The sequence below is a fragment of the Podarcis filfolensis genome (assembly GCF_964270895.1).
Source record: "Podarcis filfolensis genome assembly, chromosome: 1".
NCBI lineage: Eukaryota > Metazoa > Chordata > Lepidosauria > Squamata > Lacertidae > Podarcis > Podarcis filfolensis.
In genome coordinates, this window is record NC_139604.1 from 89,583,270 (window position 1) to 89,611,238 (window position 27,969).

Sequence of the window (27,969 nt, forward strand, 5' to 3'; positions counted from 1 at the left end):
ATAGATAGATAGATAGATTATAAAAACTAGAGAATGGGGAAGGCCTGTTTTTAAAATGCATGCATCCTTATTTTTGAATTCTCCATAGCTTCTTTGGCCATAAGCCTATGGGATGCTTGATTGTAATGTCTCATTCCTGAAACTCTCAATTATTTTCTGAAATATCTATTTATTTTCAATACTTGTAATGGCAACTCATCTGACTATAGATATGGAATTTAAGATACTTTTTAGAGCTCTTCAGTGTAGTTTTCCAATTGTGTCTGAGAAAGTTGCCTGAAGCAGCTGTAGCTTGCATTGGTTCAAAGGTTTGTGCCTTGTGTTAGAAATGGGCTGCTTGTCTCCTACAGTACATCACATTCTTTCCTTTCTTTGGAGTTTGAAATGGGTAAAGAGATTGTATCATACAAGCAGGTGGCTGGACCACAGCACTTAAAAGTATTTGTGGGGAAGAAAGGTTTTAGTTTAGGAGTATTCCTTGACACACTAGAGCAGGCATAGGCAAACTTGGCCCTCCAGATGTTTTGGGACTACAACTCCCACCATCCCTGACCACTGGTCCTGTTAGCTAGGGATGATGGGAGTTGTAGTCCCAAAACATCTGGAGGGCCAAGTTTGCCTACACCTGCAGTAGAGCCTTCTCCTTAAGGATGTGACTGTTTCCAGATACAGCTATTTTGTGTTAGTTGCAAGTTAACTGATAGCTTCAGGGAGAGGTGGAAGACTGTAGACATGCAACAAAGTTCACCGGCAGCAGAGTTAGGTCTTTTGTGTACTGTAACCTAAAGTCCGCTAAGGATTTGATATATTGATAAGGACCTAGTTCTGCTTTCAGTAGGCATACCTACCTATTTTTGAGCAGTTTAGTCCTCTCCTTGCTTTCTGGGATTCCTTGCTATTTAGACATTTATACAAAAGAATGCAAAGGTCATAACATGAGTGCACTTGGTATTGGAAAAGGTAAAGTTCCTTAATTGCCTTCATTCCTAAAATTTGATGCTGATGCAAAGGGATGGGGAAATGCTAAAAGTTTGACAGCAGATGTCCCCCAGATGAAGCTGACACACATCAATTTAAATTATTCCTACCCCACACTGAGTATACTCCTCTGTGAGGGCTAAAGTCTCATAAAGCAGGCATGAATATTGTAAAAGAAGAATTTCCTCTAATTTTACCATCCATGGTAAAGCAGATGTAGCTCCTGAAGAGAGGGGGAAACTATATAATATGTGAGGAAATAGAAATCTATGTACTGGTTAGTTGCCTATAGCACTAAATTCATTTTGAGATAGCCAAGTGAAGGTGTACAGTGATACTGACAGATTTTTATAAGAAATGAAGTAAGTATAATGGAACGGACTCTGAAGCATATGGAATATATATCTTGAATGACAATATTAACTTTAATTGTATGTAACGGTCCTAAATGATGTGCAGCTAGATTCAAAGCTTAGGATTTCAGATATTGCCAAAAGATCCCCATGGCCCATTTCTTGGCAGCAGTATCCAGCAAAAAATAAAGGTGACATGAGAAATTTTAATTTAATCTGCTTCTGGCTAACTCTACCACTTACTAGAATTTCAGAACTTATCAAGACCACTGTTGTGATAAGGGAAACTGATTTGTTTGAATATGATTTGGAAGATGACTAATAGTTCTTACTTTCTTAGTAAAACGTTTAAGTGACTATGTGTCCTTTAAATGGGTAAGAGAAAGGTAGAGGTCCTTGTTCAGGAGAGCCAGACAAAGGTGTAAACAGACCTTGGAAGTGTAACTGAGCACTTCATGTGAGCACTTCTAACGTTGCACATTTTAGGGATAGTCACCACACCAAACCACTTTATAAATCACAACGTTTGACAAGACTCTGTTGTAGGTAAGATTTTCTGTATGCAAAAGGTCCTGGGTTCAGTCTTTAGTAATCTCCAGTTTAAAAGGATCAGGTAGTAGTTTGTGTGAAAGCCCTCTGTCAGGGCCTAGGATAGCTGCTGCCAGGCAAACTAGACAATACTTTGCTATGCCTGACCTGGCATAAGGCGGCTTACTAATAATTTTAGGCCCTCGCTCTGACCCAGGAGATCTTTGCATGCATGAGTTCTGGTGCAGTTTCCAGCTCAGTTGTAAGGATTTCACTATCAACTGCTGTCGGGAGCAGCCCTGTTGCACATCTTTGGTGCAGGCATGGAGGTGCCACTAGATGAGGGTGGTTGTTGTGCTGTAACAGCTTTGAGTGCTCATCATGGTGTGGAAGGGGCCCTGCATTGAGCTGACATCCATTCAGCAGAGAGCACACTGGTTTAAACTGCTGATGCTATCAAACCTTATTCCTGCTGAACTGTAGCAAGCAAATCACTGACTTTGTGCTTGTAATAGTATAGTCATTCAGAATGCTGATCTGTTCTCGTAACAGCAAGCGTTGACATGTTCCAGTGTCTGCTGTTTAATTAATACAGGGTTGTTCAGGGAAAGGGCTGTGGGGGAAAGCTTTGGTAAGAACTTGAGGTATTTCTTCTCCACTCTTCTTTCCCAAGTTTCTTGTTGGAAGCATTTTCCATTGTGTATGACCACTTTCTTTTCCATTGCTCTAGTAGGCTATTTCATGACACCACATTTAGGTTTATGTAGGACTTCTTTCTAGAAAAAGAGGTGTCGGAACTTGTTGACCTTTTTTGAGAGGGAGCACCCAAACTTCAACTTTCACCACCCACCTCTGCCACCACAATCGCTCTGCCACCTCCCGCCTCTGGAGCACAACAAAATGATGCCGGAACTCAGTTCCCGTGAGTTCTGGCTGGGGAAAAAAACTTTTCCTTGAAGGCTTGTCCATGCATTCATGCTACAATGTATAGTACCCAGTAATTTTAAAACATGGGCAATGTTTGAGTTACTCAAAATGCAAGCCACTGGATTTGCTTCTGTTTCTGTGTTAAAAAATGGATGCACATTTACATGCAAAAGGATTTCTGAACACTTAAATGGTTCAAAAGATCCCATGTCCCACAGGTGAAACAGAATTGGAATGCAATCCTTCAGATTTTGTGTTGCTCCAAAACTTAGGATATAGTCCTCTGCTCAGAAAAAGTACCAAAATAAAATTTAAACACATGTTTTAAAAAGAAATGCATTTAGAAATGCACATATTTTGATAAAATAAATACTTAAAAATGAATTTTCATTCAGATATATTTCACAGATTAATGCCAGAAACAGGATGGGGCAGAATTATTTAATTTGCCAGATTTCTGTACTGCTCAATCAAAAATAATAAAAAAAAATAAACTCCAAGTGGTTTGCATAAAAAATAACTATTTTACAAACACATATGAAATTGATACAGACTGGAAATGGACTGATCTGTCCATCCCTACTGAGCAGCTTATTTGATCCCAATATGTGAATATGACCTTGCATTTGCGTTTCTGTCTGTTAGTTCATCCAGCTGAGGATTTGTGGATGCTTCCTTGGTTTGGAATTGCAGATGGCTGAATGTTCTGCTTGGTAAATTCATCTCTTACATTTTGGGAAAGAAAAAGCACAGTGTCTCAGCTGTCTTTTGGGAGACTGCAATTGGACATTTATGATGCTTTGTGTTTGAAGTCAATATTTTGTCAAGTTGTGACTTTCTTTTATTGACTTGAGCAAATAAAATTCATTCTTGCATATGGATCGTTGGAAGAAACAGCACTTTCCCAGATGTGTCTGTGTAATATACATAATGAATACTTATAGTTAGAGGAATTTGGCTAATTTGGTTTTTCTGCACATTTTAGACAGTTGATTCTTTATAAAATGGGATGACTTTTGTAGTGTCTTGAATTACCCACACAAAACATGCATTTTATAAAGATGTTCAGAACCAGCAAAGCTTGAAATACCCCCAAAACTCCCAACCCTATCTCATAAAACTTTAGCCATAAAAAATATAATATCAGCCAGAGCTATGAAAGGTGCCTATGCATTGACAATGAGAATGTACACACTTGTACAGGACTGCAGACATACGCTTTAGTCAGTAGATAGGAGTTCTGAGGAACATTTAGACAAAGGGAAACTATCTTACTGATTGCAGGAGGAAAGCTTGTTGGTTGTTGCCATCTATCTGTCTCAGGAGACAATGGAGGAGTGCACCTTTAGGGATGAAGTCAAACCGTTGGGAGAGTTACAGGGCCTGCCCGCCATGGCTATAGAGACCGATATGGGAGAGGCATGTTTTGTTGCAGCTGGGGCAGATGAAGGCATCTGGTTGTGCTGCTGCAGATGCACCATGGCATTTATTCTCTCTGCACTCATCCCAGTGGTCATTCCTCCTCTAGTCACTGCTGTAGATACACAACCTGTCTCCAGGCACTATGGTTTTCTGCAAGGGATTCCCACACAGCAGGGTTGATGTTCTCAGTCTTCATGTCTTGTTTGCAGACAAGTACACACAGTTTTCAGTTGAGCTGAAGGTGTCTGAGCATGAGCCATCACACTGGGTGGTGCTGAGCATGTTCTCGTGGAATTGCATAGTAATCTTGTGGAGCTTAGGTAGGCATCCTGTCTTGTTGATCATTGTGTAGTCCTTTTTGGAAAAATACTAATACTAATTCTATTACTAATACTAATATTAATATTACTACTACTACTACTAATAATAATAAATGACTTACCTCCAGGCAAAAGTGAATGGATTTTAGGCATGGGCACAGCAAAGAAGAGACAAAACTTGGAGCAGCTCAAGAGCAATGTTGACATCATTAGTGTGGGATGGCATGGCATAGAATGGTGTATTGTCATTCCTTCCAGGAGCTGAGAACAGTATTAGCTTTACAACAGCCCTGAGGAATGATGTGCGTGGGCTAGGCTGAGCAATTGGCATGCTCAAGGCAAGGGTGATCTTTGCAGGCGAGTGGGAATTCGAACTTGAAATTCCCACATCCATACATTCCTGCCAGTTGGCTGGTAAACACTTCATACATTCCTGCCAGTTGGCTGGTAAACACTTACCTGGCTGGTAAACACTTCACATAGCTAGTCTCTCCATGGTTCATAACCATGCTTCCCTTGGAATACTGTAATGTATCAGAGGTAAATGAATTGCTGGAAATTCTTTGTATATTGGGGAATTAATGGCCACACTCACTGGCATGGGTCCATTGTGTGCCTGCAGATCCGTATTTCCTTCTTGAAATATTACTGTACTCACCAGTGGGCCTAGTATGATGAAGCTTGTCTGTCATTTAAGGTTAGAATTGTCCCATTCTGGCATACACGTTATATATGAAGCTGAACAAGATGGTAATTCTTAACACACTTTCACACAAATGCACTATTGAAATAATCCCAACAGGTTGGTTACCATGTACTGCTAGCAGTTTCTACTTAACACTTTACTTGAATTTTTTTTATTCCATCTTTACCTTTCCCCCCCTCCCTTGCTGTGGCAGTTTGTGAGCAAGTATTCCTATAATGTTGACTTGTGATAAAATGGTTTCTTTATATGAATCTTCAGCTTACTGCTTCTGCTTTTGGCAAGATGTCTTAAAAACAATCATCTCTAAATCTAGCCAGGGAACAAGCAGTGGAATGGAAACAACTTTTAAACACTGGAATATTCATTCACTGGATACAGTAGCTTGATCAGCAGTGTACTCTGCCAGTTAATGTGTTTTTTCACCTGTTTAAATGTTAGCCTAGTTTCTACTTGACTGAAGGCTCAGCTTGAAGCTCTGTGTGTGGTCTGCTTAGAGACTCATTGAAATCCCTACAAATTGGAGGTGGGAAAACAGCAACATATGAAGAGTTCTTGCTTCATGTCAATGTAAATATTATCTTCCGGTAGTCCTGGGTTGGTTGGTGACAGTTCTGCCTATTGCAGGTTTTTGGGTGGTCAGCTAAAATTCTAACTTGCCTTGTATGTAAATAATTCTGTCCATTTGAAAATGTGGTTCCTGTTTATGTTTGGTCAGGGAAAAGGTTACACCCTGAAGCATGTCTTCTCTGAAATTTCTCTAATGTAAAAATTCATGGCTTTGGGATATGTAAAAAATAATAATCATATTCTTCTGTCCTACATTTTGAAGGAAGGAAAATGGCAATGAGTACTTTCATGATGTTGCACACGCAACTGCATCCTAAGCTCCATCTTGATTTGAGAGTAGACTTTTGAAGAACAATTCGTGATGTAGTGGTTTGAGCGAAATTCTCATTTCAAATGTTGCCTCCACTGCATGTAAGGTAGCCTTAGGCAAGTTGTAAGCATGGCTGAGAATGAAGCTTCACACTGCAGACGGTTGGCACGCTTATTCCTCATTTCACTGTTCCCCATTACTTGTTACCAAAACTTTATTTATCTGGACCACAGCTGTCAAATATTCCACAGAGGAGGGGAATAGCTGTTGAGAGTGGGAGGTTAGGTAGCTTACAATAGACCCTGATTAAACCATCTGTAAAAGGGCACAGCCAGAACGGCTTGTCACCCAGGCTCTGCCACTTGTCTTCTGGTGCTGTGCTTGTAATAATATTAGCATTTCAAAAGGGGAATTACCATAACCCCCAGGTTCTAAGAGGTAGATGGTTTGCCTCCTAATTGAAAAGCTGCTTTGTAGCTATTGTACTCCTGATTGACATGCATAGCAGATAATAAAAGTGAGACTTGGAGAGGCTTTAAAAGTGAAGGTTGTCACAAACCTTAACATTTCAAGGGTCTACAAATGGCACTACTACTATCCTTTTTAGCGGGTCCGAGGGATTTTAAAAGTAGTTCATGTAACTGCAGGAATGATCTGCTATAGAGGATCGTTGGAGAGACTGAGAAAAACTAATCATGATCACAGTGTTCTAAAGAATATTAAGTGTGCTCTTCCTTTGCCTTTATTTTTTACTATTTGGATTATATTTATAATACACTGAAATAATGGATGTTTTCTATATATTAAAAGAAATTCTAAAAACTTCACAACGAAGCCTTTTGCTTTCATGACAATACTTGGTACTGTCAAGAGCACCATTAAATAGAAGAAGAGTTTCCAATAACTATTTTAAAGGAGATTCAGGTAGAGCATTAAGGTCACAACTTTCGAGGAGTTGGAGATGGCGTTTATAAGTGGTCCATGTTTCACAAGCGTACAGTAAGGTTGTACTACAATACACCATGATCAACTCATGATCAACCCTATGTCCCCACTGTGGAAGGACGTGTGGATCCAGAATGGGCCTCCACAGTCACATACGGACTCACTGTTAAGACCGTGTTCTTGGAAGACGCTTGGCTACGAGTGATCACCAAAGAAGAAGAAGGTGGTCACAACTATTAAAATATACCTGTTCTTAAGAATTGGGCTTTCATTAAGAGTAACAAACTCTTCTCCCTTAAATTGGCTTGCATTTATCTTGCTTTCAGACAAATTCCAGATGTACATGGATGTTATGATTTATTTGCATATTCCATGTTATCTAAACACTTGCTCAAATTGATGGATTCTAAGGATACTATAATAAACTCGCTTATAAAAATTATAAAATGATCCAGTAATAAAATGTTCCCAAATAATAAACACAAAATAAGCCAAATGTTAAATGTAGTTTAATACAATAAAATACTCCTAGCATTAATTTTTTAATTACTCCCTTCAAAGGTTCCTAATCTGTAAAAAGGGGCTCGGGCCACTCTAGCATTGCATAGTGTTGGGATACCACCAAGAAGTCCCTTCTGCGTATTTAAGGAAGCCACAGCTACCTCATTTCAAAAGAGCAATTTTAAATAATAAATTCTCTATTTTAGTAGTCTGGATTCATATGGAGAAATGGGAATTTCCTGTGCTCACAGGTTTTATGAGGAGAAGAAGGAACCCCAGTCTCTAGCTATGTTTAGTTTGGACTGACTTAAACCACCTTTCCAAAATATCTGAGCTACAGTACACAGCAGACCATAGCATTATTTCCAACACTTATAAAGAAACTTCCCCAGAGTCATACCAGTGAATCTGAGTCACTCTGTTGTGCTCTGGTTTTTTTTTAAAATGGGTTGGTTTAATTGTGTATATCCTGTGCTCTGACACATGAGGGGACAGAAAAGTAGGTTCTGAGAGGTGTGCAATTTGTAAGACCTTTGCTAATGTGCATGTGTTGTACACATGCATGGACAAAGAATGGTAGAGCTTCTATTTCCTGTGATCTCCATGATTCATGTAGGTTTGACTAAACTTTCATGTGGCATTGATTTTTAGGAGCCTAAAATAACTAGCACAGAGAACCACACATAGTCAAATGTACTTTTATTTTAAAGCAATTTTCTATAGCTCTTGTGGATGTAGAGGGAGGATGAAATATGAACTGCATATGTTTAATAAACCAAAGAGATTCAAACATGGTCAAATGAGCTCTGAAAACCTAATGCTCAAGATTTTTTTCCATTGGAGAAGATGGATTTCCATGGATGTTTATGGCTAGTCAGAGCAAACCAGGATCAATCAAACCGTGGCTTCGGATCTTGGCTTTTGTTCTCAAATGGTGGTTTTAAACAATTTACAGTTCAGTGTGTGCAAGGTGATCTACCAGGTTGTGTATACTGTTATATTGCAAGATGCAGCAATTTTGGCATGTTTCATCATGTAATGGAATAGGTTAAGCTCTGGAGTTCATAGGACTCGTCTTGGGACATGAACCTTGAAAGCCTCTGTGTTTCTATTGTGCCAACGGTCTATGGGATCCCTTAATGAATAAATATGATTTAAAATTGCTCCTGTGGAATCTTGAGAATCTGAAGTATGATTTAAGTTAGAAAAGCATCCAGTTCTTATGCCTGCGAAGAGCAGCATAAAATAAAGTGTGAAGAAGTTCACTGAATCTTAAATAAGAATGCTCTAAGTCAGATTTCTATTGATTGGGGAAACTATGATTTAATTTGATGGATCTGAGAGTTCAACAGTGCTTTGCATCATAAGGAATCCATTCAAAGCTCTGTCAAGACTAAAACTTCAGTATAACCATTACTCATAAATGTCAGAAGTTACACAAAGGTTGTATAAACCTTCCATTTCTACAGTGTCTCAGCATCAATCCGGTTTCTTAAAGTTATTTCTTGTGTCATCTGGAGAAATGGAACACAATATGCTTTGTCTTTTCGTTCAGTGGCTTAGTTCACTTTGGGGACAGGTTTCAGGGGGAAATCACAGATTTTGAGGAAGATATTCCGATGTTAGTGTTGCATAAATTGGTAATATACAGTGGTACCTCGGGTTAAGAACTTAATTCATTCTGGAGGTCCATTCTTAACCTGAAACTGTTCTTAACCTGAAGCACCACTTTAGCTAATGGGGCTGCTGTGCCGCCGCCGCACAATTTCTGTTCTCATCCTGAAGCAAAGTTCTTAACCTGAGGTACTATTTCTGGGTTAGCGGAGTCTGTAACCTGAAGCGTCTGTAAACCGAGGTACCACTGTACCTTAAAATGATTTCAAAGTGGAAGGCGGGCGGGGGTTTCTGTGCAGTCTGTTATTGGGAATGTACCTGCATCCAGCCATAGAGCGTTTGGGAAATTTTTGAAACCCCCACCCCCAGGTTCAGTTGGCTTTGAACACATGGGGCAAGAAGGTTGAACCAGTGCTATTTTGTTCAGTTTATTTCTGACTGGCATCTAGCAGAACCAGAAATGAAAGTGCCCTCTCTTTAAGAACTCTGAGGGGTTGCCCCCCTGAGAACTTTCTTCTTTGCACTTTCACTCTATTTTGGTGAGTAGAGCACTTTCCGAGAATTGTTACAGTGTACTGTTGCAGCAAAACCCCTGAATATGACTATCATAATCTTGGCCTCATTTGTCTTCGTGAAGGTTGTTGAGACCTGCAAACGTTGCCCAAGGCTTACAGAGAAAGCCAGGGAACCTCAGGTGCAACAGTTCCCATCTATTAATGTGCAAATGTGCTTTGAAAGCTATTTGACATAATATTTCAGGGTGTGCACCCTTTATTCACCTCTCTGTCTGAGGGATCCCATGTCTATTGGGGCGCCACCTGTGACTCATCACTTCATTCTGTTCTTTCAGCTGTCTCCATGGAGAAATTCCATATCTCCTCCAGCTTCTCCACTGAGCTTATTCTCCTTCTGCTACCTCATCGATTTATTAGATCACAACTTCATTGTAATCATCAGCATTTAAATCTCTCACTTCTGAGTCTTCAGTTTCAGAGGTTGTGATATCCACTCCAGCTTGCTTCATGACCCCTTCAGTAGCTCTAGTCATTGTTTGCCTCATTAAAGGTAAAGTAAAGGGACCCCTGACCATTAGGTCCAGTCACGACCGACTCTGGGGTTGCAGCGCTCATCTCGCTTTATTGGCCAAGGGAGCCGGCATGCAGCTTCCGGGTCATGTGTCCAGCATGACTAATCTGCTTCTGGCGAACCAGAACAGCACATGGAAACACCGTTTACCTTCCTGCCAGAGCGGTACCTATTTATCTCCTTGCACTTTAACGTGCTTTCGAACTGCTAGGTTGGCAGGAGCAGGGACCGAGCAACGGGAGCTCACCCCGTCGTGGGGATTCGAACCGCCGACCTTCTGATCGGCAAGTCCTAGGTTCTGTGGTTCAACCCACAGCGCCACCTGCGTCCCTTTGCCTTATTAAGAGAACCATTAAAACATTTGGCTACCTATCGCTTCTGGTTAGAGTTCTATTTTAGTGATGCTTATCTCGCCTTGTGCGTGATTGAAATTGAAGCCTTCATACTATCTGCTAGTGACTTTTCAGTTTGTGTTTGATTTGGAACACTGAAGCTTTTAGGTGTCCTAGTAGTGGACACAAATGTATTAATTGTGACAAGTACTTGGAGAGCCAGCAGACACTTAGTATACAGACTGCATACAATGTTGGTTTTGTTGTTGTTTTTGTTCTGTTGAAGGAAAGCAGATTAATGATAAATGGCCTTTGTTTGCTTGCTTCTGGAATGCTGTAATGAATTATGCTAACCCTGGGAATGGATTGTCTTTTTCTATGCAATTTCCCCCTGTTACATTTGTTGCTGTTTTTGTTAGAAATATATTACAAATTAGAATATAGATTTGACATGTTTTGTGTCACAAAAATAAAGTACACCTTTTCCCCAGTGAAATGTCTGGAAAACTATGGGATATGTGTGTTTTTGAAGGTCTGTCAACATAAGCAAACACACTCTAAATCCGGTTCATAAGTAATACTTTTGCTGGTGTGTAATATTTTTAAAGCCCAATTTTATATTAATGCAGAAACCAAATTAAGGCAGCTTATGAGATACAAATAGTTACTACGTTCCATAATCATCAGCTAAGATTTGATACACCATTATTTGACTCTTTAAATTTCTCAAAGCGCTTTTAGGAACGTGGCCTACTGATGAGATGGTTTTAACTGCAAAGTTAGAGCACGCTACAGGACATAGGGCAGGATTAACCAAATGTGTCCCATCAGCGTGAACCCTCAAAATTGGCTTGGGGAGGTGTTCAGAGAACCCCCAGAATAGTGTGCAAAGGGGGGGTCATTCCATCTGGGAAGCGGAAATGCTTTTGCGGATGGAGCGTTTGTCATGGCACGGCATTAAAGTCCACCCAATATTTTTAATAGAAAGCTGTACTCTGGCAGGTTTCCTCCCTGGTTTGCTAATCATGGTAGAGGGTTAATGAGGATGCAGTATTTCTAGTGTTGCCGCATGTTAATTAAGAATTCAACTCTGCTGCTTGTGAATCACCAGCTGGTGACTGCATTGGTATAAGACTGTAATTAGTCTTTATTTCTCTTTTGGGGATCTTTTATTAAAAAGCTTTGGGGAAGTCTGAAATGACTGGGCATATTTTACACTGTATAAGTGTTTGTGTCTAATTACATAAATGCACAGCTATGATTACACAGACAAATCCCTTCTCTTGAGCGTGCTCTCATTTATCAACATTAGCTTACAAAAGTAGACTCTTCTTCAAAATACAGGCTTGACAGGGAAACAGTAATTTCCCAATAATGATTTGATATGAAGAAACCAGGAGCAACAAACATTGAAGTTTTTTCTGCTGTGAATTCAGTAAAGTTCATAGTGAAATAAACGGTTGGGTGGGAGTAAGAAGTACACTAAAATGTTCATTTTAAAAATCTTGTACTGTGTTCCTATTGCATTATACATTACATCTTACGTGGTATAGAGACAGGTTTTTGAACAGCCATCAACATAGTCTGAGCTTGATGTCAGCTGTAACCCCCAACTATTGTGGCAGATTTTGAGAGAAGCTCCTTCTGGAACTTGCCCTTCTCTTGACATAACCATCTGCTCTCATGCTGAAGATGCCTGATCTTCAACACTACAAAGAGAAAAAATGAAGATGTCTAGTCAGTAAAAGTCCATGTTGTTCAAGGTTTGGGCTGTTGAACTTGCATTCCTGTGCTGAACTTCAGCTTCAGTTAACGTTTTACATATTGTGGGAAATGAAACGAGAGCTCACTAATTTATAACAGATGGTTTTGAACACGGAGTGGCACAATCTATTTTCTACACTCCATTACCAAGTTACCTTGATGAGCACATTTACAAGGGAAATAATGAGAAAAGCCTAGACAGAAGACTAGTGCATGTATCTTTTATTTATTTGAGGCTGTTGTTTCTGCACTTCTGGAAGAGTGAAAGATCTGACACTCATAAATTAATCTATTCATGAATAATTATTGCATGTTTTTATAGACCTAGTCCTGCCCCCCTGCTGCCGAAAGTAATCAGTAGTGCAATTGTACCATTGTGTGAATGGATTATCCACAGTCAGAGTCATCAGTGCTTCTGAACACCAGTTGCTGGAAGCCACAGGAAGCCACAGTGCTCTTGTTTGGCTCCTGCTTGCGGGTTTCCCACAGGTATCTGGTTGACCACTGAGAACAGGAAGCTGGACTAGATGGGCCATTGGCCTGATCCAGCAGGCTTTTTTGTTCTTATTCCAGGGCTTTTCTAAGTTAAATTGTTTTTCCAAGTCCTTAAACTGAAAAGTTGTAATTGGAACAAATGATTTGATTTGATTTATTATATCTCTATGCCACTTTTCATTCAAATGAATCCCAAAACCGTTTGCAAACAATAAATAAAAGTAACATGATGGAACATAATAGAACATCACAAATAGTACATAATTTGTTGTTGTTGGCATCTATCTGTCTCGGGAGACAATGGAGGAGTGCACTTTTGGGGCTGAAGTCAAAAGAACATAATGGAACATCACAAATGCAGCATACATAATATAGGATAATTAACAAATCATCAGTGAAACAGCTACAATTTATAAAACACTGTTAACAAAACAACTAAAAAATAAGCTAAAAATCACCATTAAAGCAAAAGGCGTATTATATGATTAGCAAAACAATACAACATTTATCATACATAAAACAAAATAAACAACATCAGTTCATATATGCTCTCTCCACACCCTCATGACTCATATTCTTTCACTCTATACAGCTCATTAAAATACACAGTCTTATAATGCCCATGGCAGGAACTCACTTGGGCTGAAGGTGGGGAAGCACAGGTGAGACCAACCACCCTCTAATGGCAAACAGGTCTCTCTCCCTCTCCCCTCCCCTTCTCCTCACAGTTCTTCTTCTGGCAACAGTTCCCTTATGAGGGCTCCTAAGGCTGGGGGGGCGGGTGAGGCAAGGCAGGTGGAAAAGCCATTACCTGCTGGCCAACACAGAGTCTTTCTCCCCTTACATTGGAATTAAAATAGGTTGAGATTATGGCTGTGATGATCAGAAGCAACTGAAGGACCTTTAGGGATGCCGCCTGGCTTTTCAGCTGCCAACCTAGAAGCAACAGAATATGGTGCCTGTGGCAGTGGCAGAGTGCTAGTTGGGGAGTTGAGGTGCTCAGTCAGCATCCATTGCATATGTTCCTCTCACCTGCCATGAGCAAAAAATGGATCCTGATTACTATGCAGCATTTTTCATTAACGGTTGAAATTCAGAAAATCTGTGCTATACGTCTCAATAGCACTTACAAGAATTAAGCTGGTAGAGGGAGGACATCCAGTTTATTTCCTGTTGTTTCCTGCTTCTTTTCTTGCTCTCTCCCCTTGTTCAGTTTGTTATCATAACTGCTCTTTCCCCTCCCTTTTCAGTCTGTCCACAGCCACCCGAGCCTGAGAATGGAGGCTACATATGCCACCCGTCCCCCTGCAAAGAGCCATTGACATCTGACAGTGTCATAGAGTATTTATGTGAGGAAGGCTATCTGCTGAAGGGAGACTACAAATATTTGACTTGCAAGAATGGAAAGTGGAACCCAGACATGGAAGTTACCTGTAGGCTCAGCCAAGGTCAGTAATGCTTCACTGTGAATATATTCACTCTCATTTTGTTGAATGCCTTTCAAGTACTAGCACATAAATCAGCGCCTGTCTAGACCTCAGAAAATGCATTGGGTTAACCTTATTATCTAAGGGCACATTGCCACTGCAAACTTGTAATCATGTCTTTCCTGAAGTGTAAGTTGCTGTGTGAGAGACAATTCTGCCAAAAATCTCTAGCCCATTCCTACCCAAATTCACGACATTCTCACACACCAGTTTTGGTTGGTAAAAAGGTTTCATGCATAACTCTGAATGATTCCCCTTGATCTTCTTTTAAAATAGCAAGCTTATGGTTTAAGAGCAGCCCTGTAGAGGTTGTTTGATTTCAAATCCCATCAGCTTCAGTGAACCTGGTCAAGTTGAGGGAGAGGGGTCTAATTTGGATATTGCTTGATTGTACCCTGCTGCAGCACAGAATGTTCTCTCTGCCTAGTCCTGCCTGTCTCAAAAATAAAAGAACTTTCCCAAAGTAACTTGACAGTTGTGTCTTGCAAGGTTTTTACCAGTTGGATAGGAATTCCTTTCCCATGACAGAAAGCCAAGAAGTCTGCAGGAAAATGTTTGTCATTTAATTGACCATGAGGTATTGGAGCAGAGGGAGGGAGGAGTGTGTGTAATTGAATAAAATGTTGTGGAAAGGAGAAATTCCCTGCAAGCTGGATGATGTGCTGAAAATCATGCATGTTTTTAAAGATTGTTGGGGTGAGTGGAGGAAGGATTGGTGCTTTCTGCACAACAGGAAGACAGGCTATTAAACAGATAAGATGCAGCAGTCTCACAGTTCACCAATATGCTCGATGAGAAGTTGACTTAGTCATCCAGACATAAATAAGGAGAAAATTTCAACTCCTTGTTCCTTTGATATAAAATGCAATTCAGATGAGAGGTAGGGGTGGGTGGGTGCTAGCTAGTAGAGTTAGCTTGCATTCATGTAACCAAATAGCCTCAACACTTGAAAGGGGCCCTGGCTGTCAAATGGTTAAGGGTCACTTGACAACCCAATGAATGCATTTGGGACAGGTCTCTCCCTAGGACAATTCCACATGGAACTGACTTGAGGACAAAGCTGGCCTTGTGAAGACCAGAGCATCTTTATAATCCTACTTTCTCTCCTAGCCCAGTTTATTAGGACTCTTATTTGGTGATGGGAAACAGCTGCTTCATAAGAAGAAACCATTAAAAAACAACCTTTTCTTTTGCTCTACAGATAAAGGTTCACCTCCAAGTGTAGGAGTGCCCACCCTGTCCATAGTGGCTTCCACAGCAAGCTCTGTAGCTCTCATCCTCCTCTTAGTTGTGTTGTTTGTTTTGCTGCAGCCAAAGCTGAAGTCCTTTCATCACAGCAGGTGAGCTTCTGGGAGTTGGTGGAGATGACCTGTAACTAGAGGGCAGATGTTTGTGCATGCAGATGCTGTTGTCCTGCCTACAATCATGCTTATTGCCTGCTCCTTTTTATTATTCTTTTGGTGTTATTTTCACTCTTGTGGATTTCTTCTCTAGGTTGAGTTCTAGTAGGCAGAGTATCTGCTTTCTTTGGCAAAAAGTTGCTATCAGGCTGCTGATCCTGCTGCAAGTCTGCACAACTAAGACTGATCACTAAGCTTAATGCAGTCTAGCAGCTCCATGTTGCGACCTGCAAAGGCTTGATAAGCCTTTTTTTCTTATTGCCTCCAGGGGATTGTAGAAAAGGGGGCGGGGGCTGTGAAGACTGCATTGGGCTTGATGGTTCTCAAGTTGTGCAGGCCTCTAATGACTGCAGTCTCATAATCTGTAGAGAAGATTCAGCCTTGGTAGTTCCTTGGGAAGCATTCCTTAGGCACAGCTTTTACTGATGAATTTTGGCAGGGGTCCAAAACAGCCTGCTAAAAGTTGTGGCTGCCAAGATCCTACAATTTCCCTTGCTGGTTTGGCCACTGCATGGCCCAAAGAGCCTTCTCACTCTTGCCTGCAGGAAAAGGGAGAGTGGGGGGCTTGCACACTTGACCTTTGTGCAGCTGAGGTGCTCTTGGCACTTCAGTAACACAGTAGCTAAACAACCCCTATCCAGCCTCCCACTTTTGGAGCTGTGGGGAGGGATTGCAGTGCAACTACCAGAATACTTGTCCACCACCATAGTTCAAAGGTTGGGGGCTGCTCATGCTCACCTGATGGTGGCGATGCACTTGCTGAGTGGAAGCTTTGCTTTGGTCTTCACTTAGAGGGATAGGGGAGGGCTTAGTATAGAAGCTTAGTGAGCCTTCCAAGTCTCTGCTGCAGAGGCTGTTAAATGGCAGCAGTTAAGTAGCTATTGCTGAAATACAGGCATTAGTATGTGGGTTCTGGGTCACATAGAATCATAGAATTGTAGAGTCAGAGGGGCTCTGAGGATCATCTACCCCAACCCCCTGCAATGCAGGAATATGCAGTTGCCCCATACAGGGATTGAACTTGCAACCTTGACATTATCAGCACCATGCTCTAACCAACTGAACTATCCAGGCTTATTCACACAGAGCATATTTTGCAGCGAGGTAGAAGAAAGGCATGTTCTTTTGAGAGAGAAGGGACTTTCCATCTTACTAGTTTCTATATTGGAACAAACAGTGAGCTTCTCAGATGCAGAATGAGGCATAATTTTCCTTTCTAAGCCCAGTATCTGAAGTAGCAGGAGGCTTGGTGGTTGGGGAGAGAAAGTCTGCCTCTTAACAAGATAATGAACTCAGGGCAGCAATCACACAACACAGAAATTATTCATTGAGGAGAGCGCCAGAAACATCTGTGGTGCTCTTTTGCAATGTATGTAGGCGATGAGGCCCACAGTAACAGGCACTGCTTTGTTGCTTCATGGCTAATTTCTGCAGCAGTCCTGTCTGCTGTTCTGCTTTTACACTCTCCAATTTTGCATGGAAACAGATCTGAAGCTTAGTCTCAAACCATATAGACATGTTGTCTTTCCTATACCATTCTCTTGGATAATGGACACCCCCCTTCCCCCAAAAGAAGAAAACATTTGTGCATTCTTTTTTAAGGTATGCTGTTCTTTGCAGCAGCAGCAGCTGTGAAATGGAACACCCATTTTAGGGGTGGGCAAACAGAGACCAATAATACTTGTCCATTTCACAATTGTAAAACTCAGCAAAAGCCTATTTCACGGTAGGGAGAGTGGTGATGTTAGCTGTTTCTCCATTAAGGGTAAGTGTAAAGGGACCCCTGACCATTAGGTCCAGTCGCGGATGACTCGGGGGTTGCAGCACTCATCTCCCTTTGCTGGCCAAGGGAGCCCGTGTACAGCTTCCGGGTCATGTGGCCAGCATGACTAAGCCGCTTCTGGCGAACCAGAGCAGCGCACAGAAACGCTGTTTACCTTCCTGCCTGAGTGGTACCTATTTATCTACTTGCACTTTGACGTGCTTTTGAACTGCTAGGTCGGCAGGAGCAGGGACCAAGCAATGGGAGCTCACCCCGTCGCAGGGATTCAAAATGCCAACCTTCCAATCAGCAAGCCCTAGGCTCAGTGGTTTAGACCACAGTGCAACCCGCATCCCAGTTTCTCTATTAACCACCATCAATACACACTAGACCACCTCATTACGCTTAAAATAAAAACAGAAAAATGGGCTGCTGCTACTGAAGCTCAGTTATGAGGGCAATTCAGGAGCCACGGTAAGAAGGAAGAGAAGCATGCATACCTCCCTTGGCTGGCCAGAACAAGGGAGGAGACTGCCGCTGAAGCCAGGCCATGTGACTCAGTGGGGGCAAGCAAAAAGTGTGGTATAAGTGATGGAGAGCAGGGAAAGAGTGCGCTTTGGCTGGTGGGTGCAAGAAGGGTGCTGCTCCATCTGCCCCAATTAAAGAGCCACCTCTGATTCTTTAGATTTTGGTTTTCTACTAGGAATCCTGACATTGCTTGGGATAGCTATCAATTCCATTGTCTCAGAAGCTGAAGCCCTTGCTTGAATTGGACATTCGAAATCTTACTTAGTTCTGGAGACTTGATGAGGGTTTGTTAAAACAAACACACACATATGTGGGAGGAACCCCAGACAGTTCCCTGGAAAAGCTGAGAATTTTCCCTCCTGCTATGGTCTGACACATGCTGTTCTTAGTCACAATATTCCCAGTCATTCTAGCTGTTCTTAACCTGGATATAGGGTTCAGTGCCGAAGCATTCCTGGTTGAGGAGTCTCATTGAGCAGTTAATCCTCCTGACAGACAACTTTTGCTGCTGTATAGACCATTTCTCTGGCTTCGGATGCAGAGAGCTGTTCCATAGAAGCACAGCAATATTGCGATACCAGCCCAGGAAGTTAAATGCCATAATTTTTTTTTTATCAGGGCACAGATTCCAGAGCTGTGGCTCCTCGCCTTGATTATGGGGTTATGGTATAAGGTGTTTGCTAATAGTTAATAAATTCACCTCAGTTTTCTGTCTGTTGCTTAACACTCATATGATACCGTTTGCTGATGAGGTGATTTGTCCCACTATGTCCCACCAGTCTTGAGTAGCTACTATAGTCATTTGTGTCCAATATTTCATGTGTGTGAGTCTTAGGTCCCCCCCGCCAGTGTATAACTTACAGAGTTAGTATCGCCCAGTGCTCAGTTATGAACTGGGAGTGTCCAAGTTCAAATCTCAGTTCAGCCATGAACACACAGGGTGGTCTTAACATTGTTCCTTAGTCTCTTCCCTGCCCATCTGCAATGCACAGAGGGATGGTCATATTGCCTGTCTTACCTGCTTGTAAGGGCTGAGGTGTAAAGAGCTTAGAAACCTTAAGTGTATTTCCTTTTTCAACCCAAAAGGGAAGCATGGAGTTTGGCTGCCACATGGCTGATGTGCCCTGGGTGCCATGACAGGCTAGGAAGCCCCTTGTTTCCCTTTCCTGCTCCAGCATTCCAGTTGCTAAATTGTCCCCAGCTTTCCTCCCAGGCTTGAAACTGGGATGGGGATTAGACTGCCAAACAGTTGCTGAGATGAACCTTGCCCACCCACCCCCTGCACCTCCAAGGCCAGGAATCTTGCTTCTTGCTTGCCATTGCCAGTGAAAGTGTTGAAGTCCAGTTATGCTGGCTGATTTCAAGTACAAAGTGTAATGAAACAGCATGTCAAGAAGAACTGAATCTAGGAGTTCTGCAGATACAGCATTGCACAAATGCTTTTGTATTCTTGGGCATCACAGAACATAATGTGGATTCTTTCTCTAAAATTCAAATGCAGGCGTGATCAAGGTGTTTCTGGGGACCAGGTGTCCATCGTGGTGGATGGAGTCCAGGTGGCGCTGCCATCCTATGAAGAAGCTGTCTATGGCAGTGCTGGGAACTGTATACCTCCTTCGGATTCACGGGTACAGATTGTCCTTTCGGAGGGAGCTGGGCAAAGTGGAGCGAGGGAGATGCAGCAGCCACCAGACCAAGTGGGTCACAACTGCTTTGCTGGGGAGGATGAAATCCCTGGACGTTCTGGACTGTGTGAAGCTAGCAGCTCTCACCACTCGGAGGCTGTTCTAGTTCATCAGGCGACCACCTCCTCTTGGGTTGCTGGTGCATCTTGTAGCAGACCTGGGCACAAAGAAGCTCCAGACTCAGAAAGCAGTGATGTACAAAGCCTTCTATCACTTGCTTCCTCAGAGGAGTACACTGATGGTAAGCAAACTGAAAAATAAGTCTTTCACCTAAACTCCTGCTAATTGGAATTTTAAAAGTTCATATATCCTAGTGTTTCCAAAGTTCCTTTCACCTTACAGTGGAACATTTACAAGGAGAAATACTTTATTAAAAGTACTAGGCTCCTCCTCCCTTCTCTTCCTCTTTTCTCCAACGCACAATCCCTAACAGCGTTCTGGTATAAGTCATTCAGTAATGGACTGAGTAATGATGTTGCTTCTGGTGTGGATCTACAATGGTGGCCATTCATTGATCATAAAAACTGGCAATCACAATTGTACTGCACATTCTGGGGGGGGAACCCCCTGCACATTACAGTTTTTTCTTTGTGAGTGGAAGGAAGTGGATCATAGCTGCTAACTAGCAGCACCTAGACTGGTGACTGGGAGTGGCCACTGGGACCATTTAACACCGGTCCTAAAGGATCTTCATTGCAGAGGCAGAGCAAGCTGGTCTGGCACCTGGAGCGGCGTGCACCGGGGGGAGGGCTAGTGTCCCGGGGGCGGGGTGAGCGTCCCAGGGGGGCGCTGCCCACGGTGAGCATCCCGGGGGGTGCGCCGCCCACCGCAAGCGTCCCAGGGGGCGGGGCAGCAATGCCACGCCCCCTCAGGGATGACACCCGGGGCGGGCCGCACCCACCTTGCTCTGCCTCTGCTTCATTGGTTCCCAGTGTGTTTCCAAGCACAGTTCAAAGTGTTGGTGCTGACCTTTAAAGTCTTAAACGGCCTCAGCCCAGTATAGCTGAAGGAGCATCTCGTTCCCCATCATTCAGCCTGGACACTGAGGTCCTCCTCCGAGGGTCTTCTGCTAGTTTCTTCACTGTGAGAAGCGAGGTTACAGGGAACCAGGCAAGAGGGCCTTCTCGGTAGCGGAGCCCTCCCTGTGGAATGCCCTCCCATCAGATGTCAAGGAAATAAACAACTATCTGACTTTTAGAAGACATCTGAAGGCAGCCCTGTATCAGGAAGTTTTTAATGTTTGATGTTTTAGTATGTTCTGATGTATGCTGTGAGTTGCCCAGAGTGGCTGGGGAAACCCAGCCAGATTTGTGGGGTATAAATAATAACTTTATTTATTTATTTATAACTATCAAAAACTCGGGCCCACCAGATAGCCTTCTATGAGACCCAATTTTTGCTTCCCATCACGAATAAAATTGTTCGTGTTTGAAACAAGCTAAGAACAACAACAAAAGCACATCCTTATCTTGTAATCTGAATAAACTCTACCAAATTAGTAAAGTGTTCTAAATGTTCATAATTAGTTCCAGCTGCTGAACTCCGGACTTTGTATTTTCATGTGGATGACAGAAAGTGCAGGATGTTGTGTGTGGAGGGGAAGAGGGAAGTTGATCCTTTCTGCTGTGATTATTTTGCAGTCCTTTGACACCTGCTGAAGAAAGCAGCTTTAGTCAGTAAGCCTTAGTCTCTCATCCCAAGAAAATCCTCAATAGTTAAGAGACTTTGGGGCTTTGCTAGGGGAAAGTCCTTGAAGAAGCATGACTGACAAGGGTTTTAAAGGGTGGCTCATTTTTATAGAAGCTTGACATGGTCAAATAAGAACTTGATAAACGGAAAGGGCTTTATGGACAGCCGAGACTTATATCAAGACTGTGCTGTGTGGTATTTCAGATATGGAACGTAAACACAAAAGATTGTTTAACTTGTCTTTTTTCTCTCTCCCAATCCAGATATTCCATTGTTGAAAGAAGCATGAGGCTTGCTGCGTTTGTCTAGCCTTTTCTCTCCATTTTCCTTCTTCCGGGATGGTGAGCACTCCTCGCAGACTTTCCCCACCTTCATGCGCTGTGCCCTGAATACCTCCAGACACATACCCCATAGCTGAAGATCCAAAGGATGCCGCCAGGATGCCTCCTCGATGCATCAGTGGGGTGTACAGGGTGCCAGCCGTTCCTCCCCACATTTTATCTACATTAAGTGGGGGCTTCAGTGACGTCAGTGGACTTAAGCTCCTCATACCTCTCCCCTACCCCACCAAATGTTTGAGTGTGGTCCCTGGAGAGCTGCTATTTACTTGTGCCTTGCTCCTTCTCACACTGGCTTGTTGCAGCTTCTTGTGGGCTTTACTAGCTTCTGGATTTCTGCTCAGAAAGCAGGGCCAAAAAACAACAACCAAGCTTGCTTTTCTGGGTGCAAAGAGTTTCCTTCCATTTATTCACTGTCTTATGAAGGCAAGTCAGAACACCTCTGGATGGGCTGTGAGGAGGGGTGGGTCAGAGTCCAGTTGTAGTGACATACACATACTGCAGCCCTCAGTTGTTTTCAGTAACATAGACTACTTAACGTAGCTGCACTTGAACTTGGGCAGTGTTGGCTATATTAAAGGCCACTGCAACTTGCTGACCTTTTTTCTTTTTCTTTTAAAGAAAAACAAGATCATTAATGGCAAGCTTAGGCTGCCACTTGCTTTTCTTTGTTTCCCAAAGAGAGGGAGAAAGTGAACACTTGCCGGGGTGAAGTGTCTGTACCTCTGCAAGCTTCCATTTAAACAAAACAAAACTGTCCCCCCTCTATCTTGGTTCATCAAGGACGATTCTCTAAACTTGGTGTGAGCTGAAGTCTAGGGTTGTCTTGAGACAAACAGCTTAGAGCAATTCAATCTATGACCAGATTTAAGAGCACTTGCATTGAGAAGCCCACATGGAAAATGACTGCCCTCTTCCTAGAACAGCCAGCCTGCCAGCAATACAACAGCTGTACCATAGTTGATCCAAAGCCTTTCATCTTGGAGTGTGTTGAGCTCGTTTTCTGTGGAATGACTGTAGGATGTCAGTGTGTGTGCACATTGTGCTGTTCCCCGAGTAGGGTTCATCACCTATGCCTTTACTTTGACCCACCTTAATGAGAGAGCAATTTTGGCCTCACCACTTTATTTTTGTTGCTGTTGTTGGGTCCCATCCTTGCGAAAGCAATGCCAGGGCTTTTAGTGTTTAGCCTGCATTGCTTATGTCTTCCTCCTGGTTCTGTTAGAACCTAGTCATTGGAAAATGGATCACCATTAGCAAGTACCTATCTTTTTGTATCTGGCATGTCCTGTTTGCCTTGAATGAATAACAGTGATAGTCTGCCTTAAAACAAAATAGAATGGAAAGAGCCATGCTGCTGTCTTTACCCTTTTGGAAGACCCCTTGCCCCAGTTTCTTCCTCCACCCACTCCCATTGCACACTGCTTCTTTCTATGCAGGGAATATGTTCACTTACCTCCACCTTTTTCCATATAAATATACTTATTGCTCTTGTTTATCTAGCCCTCTGTGGTCAGTGCATTGCAGTTTGATGGCATCATGGAGGTATAAATTCCCAGATTTTCTCCAGTGAGCCTTCCTTAATTAAACAGTTCTGTGACCTTTCCTAAAGATTCCTACAACAAAAGTGGAATGGCTTGGTTGCCAGTTCTCACACTTGGCCCTGTCTTAAAGCCAGGGTGAGCACACAGAACCACAGTGTGCTTTAAAATATCAAGGGAGCTAGAAAGCCCATCCTTTGAAAAATGGAAGTGGCAGAGGTCAACCCCATTTACTGCCTCATAATAATGCACTAACATGGGAGACAGCTGTGGAAAAAGGCAGCACTTTGCCTCCCCCCCCCCCAACCTGCCTACCACCAACAAATCTGAATGGGAAGCAGCACGATTCCCTGGGCCACTGTCCGTGTTCTCCAGCATCAGATGGGCATTGCACACTGTGCACATTCCACACAAAAGCACACAGTTTGGTACTGAATATAGACCCAAGCATTCAGATAATTACAGGTTGCAGCTTTAATTCAAAGCTGTTTAGCTCCTTTGTGAAAATTGCCTTGCAAATCTGTGGGTGATGTATCTGATTGAAATCAGACCATCGTCTTTTCATCGCCGGCTTATTTGTATGCTGCTTTCTCACAGGATTTTGCTCAGATTGGTTCACAACGTATCTAGGGACTGGCAACCGCAATTAAAAGAACGTAAGAAAAAATAATTATAATGATAATTAGAAAAACACATCATTTAAAAATCAGTATGTACAATGCTGTGGAAAACAATATACACATGCTAACGTAACAGTTTAAAATTAAGCAGAAGAGAGAATAAAGTCTCAGGGCTCTGCATAGTTCCTCATGCTTCATCCTGATTAGCAGAAGCAAACTAAATTGCCCAAGAGTAGCCCAATGGATGGCAATTAGTTTGCTTTTTATAATGTATACAGGCCACAGAAATGTGGATTGCCTTGATGCCCAATATTGACTGTTGTCACAGAATACATATATGGCCCTAACCTTAGGCTTTCCAGGCTTGCTCTTTGAGACCCCCAGTGGTAGAGCAGGTTCTCTCACCTTGTTCAGAGAGGGCTGCTCTTCTTCAATGTGGTGTTTAGATCAGCCTTCACTAACTGGATGCCCTCCAGATGATTTGGAGTACAGTTCCCATCAGCCCCAGCCAGCACAGCCATGCTGTGGCTTAGATTCCTCTGCTGTTTATAAAAGAAAGCCTCCCCCCCCCCGCCTGATATATTTGGGGTGTTGTTGCATGGGGAGGTTATATCAGCAATTAAAGAGCACCATTTATGCAGAAGGATTTAGCTGTGCCCATATCTATCATCTTGAGTTGCAGTGACAGAACTGCTAAATGTTTTGGACGGTGTGAAAGAGTGGCAGAATTTTGGGTGACACCTAGCCCAAAGAAAAGTATCTAGTTTCTTCCTTTTTTTTGTTTAACAACAGAATGAAGCAATAACACCACTCTTAATTTCCATCCCCCATTCACCTGTGGATGGTTCATATTTTTTGTGCAGGTACATGAAGAGTCAGATATCAACTTGGGTCTTAAATCTGGAATAGGCATTTCACCTGAGTAATTTAAATGAGGGACACAAAAGAACTTTATGGTTGAAATCTTATGGGAGACAACAGAAGAGCAGTTTTTCTCTTTCATAAAATTTGGTTTTTGAAAAATGAAATACAAATGTTGCGGTCTTCAGGCTAAGAATGTAGCTGCCCCCTTTTTAAGATTTTCTATTCTCAGGTTCTTAAATACAAATTTATGAAGGGCAAGAATAGCAATAGCTATTATCTATAATGCTCAGGGCATCTATTCTAATGCTCAGGCTGGAAATGAAGGGGGTCCCCTGTTTTAAAACCATGACACATTTTTTTAAGAATTCTGAGACATCAGTTGAAACAACCACTGGCCCAGTGCTATGTGGCTGTTAGGTGCCTAATAAGTCAACTAATTTAATCAAATTCTTCTGGTCTTGTGTACAGAATGCCAGATGCTGCAAGGACACACTTTGTGCCTGGCAAGAATCAAACTCCTCTAAGGTTGTATTTGTCTGCTTTTGAAAATTGTAGGCATCTAGAATTTGATTCTGCAGGCTCACCTTGCCCTTTCAATGCTGGAACATAACACCTCTGATAAATGAGTGGTTCCCATGCCATGTCACCCTCCATTTAGAATATTGGTTGATCATATGAAACTGCCTTATACTGAGTTAATGCTGGTCCAGAAAAGTCTACTCTCACTGGCAGAGGTCTTTCCCAGCTGAAGTGGGGTGTGTGTGTGTGTGTGTGTGTGTGTGTGTGTGTGTGTGTGTGTGTGAAGAGCTGAGGAATTGAATGTGGGACCTCTTGTGTACACTGCATGTACTCTACCACTGAGCAATAGCTCTTCCCTTATACTTCCATGCACCTACTGCTAAAAGCAAGATAACACTTGTTTAAACTAAAATGCAGCACTTCTCCAGTGGTTAGATACATACTGTGGTAAGCTGCCAGGATATTTGTGCATCCAGTTTATGTATGGCACATACAGCAAGTGTCTCTTAAAACAGCTGCTGCTGACATTGGAGACCTGCTGGAGAGAGGGCAGGAGTCAAGATTGTCTGTTTGAGGTATGATGAGGCCCATTAACTACCGATGACCCAAGAAGCTTTAGCATTTACAGGAAGCCTGATGTCCTTGCCATGGTGTCACTCCTCTTGTAGGAAAATCTGAAACCTGAGAGCCCATGCAAGTTGCGACAAATAGGATTACCATTTAGGTTGCAATACCATACACATTTACCTGGAAGTAAGTCCCACTTAACTTAGTGAGGCCTATTTTTCAGCAAACACTTGTAGGATTGTGCATTCAGGTTTTTCAAGTGCTTAGCTTTGAAACTTGCTCTCACGTAAAATTAGTTGGAGCAAGAGGTGAAGTAAGACATTGGATTGGCTTTCCATTTTTAATGGCATGAATACAGTAGGCTTTGATGCACCCTACAGATTGAGAAAAAAAGGCAGGACAATGGATGAAGGGGAACTGGAGGGGCAGGGCACTTGGGTGCAGGCTTCTCTTGCATCAACTCTTTTCTAGGGCCACTTCTGGTACACATTTTTTCTCACTGGAGCGCTTTTGTATGATAATTCCTTGCAGCATTTTTAGGCAGAGTGTTAAATGCATGTTACTAACTCTAAGAGAGAAAGGTGCCGCCCAACTCCTCATTGCCTTTTAGAAGTAAGTGGAGATTGAAAGGGCTTCTTTGTACACTCCATACTTAATTTTACCACTTTCTCGTTGAGAGATTTTCTTTTGGATACCACAGGGGCTGCCAGGGGCTTTTTGCACATGAGAATGCATACTCATGTCTACCAAATAAATGAGTAAATACCACATTAGTTGGTTTCTGTGGCGCATGGGGAGAGCATTTCCAAAATCAAGATGCTAGTGGTACCTGCACTAGGGTAATATAGCACATGCACAACTGAATCTGTTAGTGTACCGTTTCTTAATCCTTGTGAGGAAGTCTGTGACTTTCTTGGCCAACCTGCTGCCCACCAGAGGTTTCTTACTACAGTGTTTTCAGGTGGTTTAAGCAGTACTGGATGCATTGTATTACAGCTCTACCATCATTTCCAAATATGGTCCACCCATACACATTGTTCAGAAAAACAAAGTTGGCCGTGAGTTAAGATCAGTTCACAATTTACACGTCTATGGAGTGACTACTGTCTAGTGTCTGTAAACACATCAATACATGCATTTCTGTCACACTTTATTATTGGTATGGGGAAACCTGTGGACCTCCAGATGTTGTGGGACTACACCTCCAATTATCCCTGACCATTATCCATCCTGGTTGGGGCTGATGAGTGTTCCCACCCCTGCATCTACAATAGATGTTGTGCCCACAGCAGAGAGAACTGCTGTTTTGATGTGTGTATCAGCCCTCTGTTTCCCTTACTGCTTTTATAGTAGCATAGTGAGCATACAAACAAAGGACTGAGTAGGGGGGGGGGGGTTGGTAGGAAACCTTCCATTGGCTCAATTCATATTAGGTAGTATCCTATGGAGATCTCTCTCTCTCTCTCTCTCTCTCTTTCTCTCTCTCTAACTCTAACGCTTCAGTCCTGGGCTTCTTTCCTGCGGATTTTTTAAAAATTGCTTTTGGAGTTGACCACCTCTGTCACTTTATTAAGATTTCAATGCTTGCACCAGAGGAGATGTGTGTTGAATGGTGAACACTTCTATGTTAATATATATCTTGAGATACTGGCTTCTGCTAATACTGGTTGTCCATTTCTACTGGAGATAGCACTGCTGCATTTGCTTTTACATGGAAGCTCACACAGTTCAGACCAAATGTTCCATCAGAACAAGCACTTGCACACCTTCTGTTACCCAGTGGGCAGGCTGCAGGTAGTTGGAGATGCAAACACACAGGGAGAACCTGGTTGCCTTCAGTGCTTTTATTTGTTTGTAATCTGAGTTGCACCACTATGAAACTATTTGCAGAATGGTACTCGTATATATGTGGGATTTAAAAATACCATAACGCTGTGCAGGATGTCAATCAGTTTTTATTTTGCTTTATTTTATATATATATATTTTTCTGGTATCCTGTACATTGAAGTGGGTGTGAAGATAGTATTTTAATATTTGTACAAAGTTTAATTTAATTTCAATTATTCTATGTATATAACTGCATTTCTAAATTAAAAAAAAATCTTTTGAAGTTAATTGCT

General features: G+C 42.3%; 1 protein-coding gene and 2 long non-coding RNA genes across 7 annotated transcripts in view; 2 read left to right on the top strand and 1 right to left on the bottom strand.

Moving 5' to 3' along the window:
- Positions 1–27,964, top strand: part of SUSD6 (sushi domain containing 6) — a 58,346-nt gene extending 30,382 nt beyond the window's left edge. For all 5 annotated transcript variants that reach the window (XM_083607375.1, XM_083607377.1, XM_083607378.1 and 2 more), the window contains 4 exons: positions 14,099–14,296; positions 15,537–15,675; positions 19,527–19,951; positions 21,663–27,964. In XM_083607375.1, coding sequence (XP_083463501.1) covers positions 14,099–14,296; positions 15,537–15,675; positions 19,527–19,951; positions 21,663–21,688 — 788 coding nt within the window. In that variant the 3' untranslated portion in view covers positions 21,689–27,964. The remainder of the gene's footprint in view (positions 1–14,098; positions 14,297–15,536; positions 15,676–19,526; positions 19,952–21,662) is intronic.
- The window catches only part of LOC310759923, a 114,563-nt gene that overhangs the window by 44,653 nt on the left and 41,941 nt on the right, over positions 1–27,969 (top strand). The gene's annotated exons all lie outside the window — the stretch shown is intronic.
- Positions 117–24,308, bottom strand: LOC310759908. The gene is made up of 3 exons (XR_014546631.1): positions 24,175–24,308; positions 538–3,306; positions 117–506 (listed from the first exon to the last, which is right to left on the bottom strand). It is a non-coding gene; the product is annotated as an uncharacterized lncRNA (long non-coding RNA).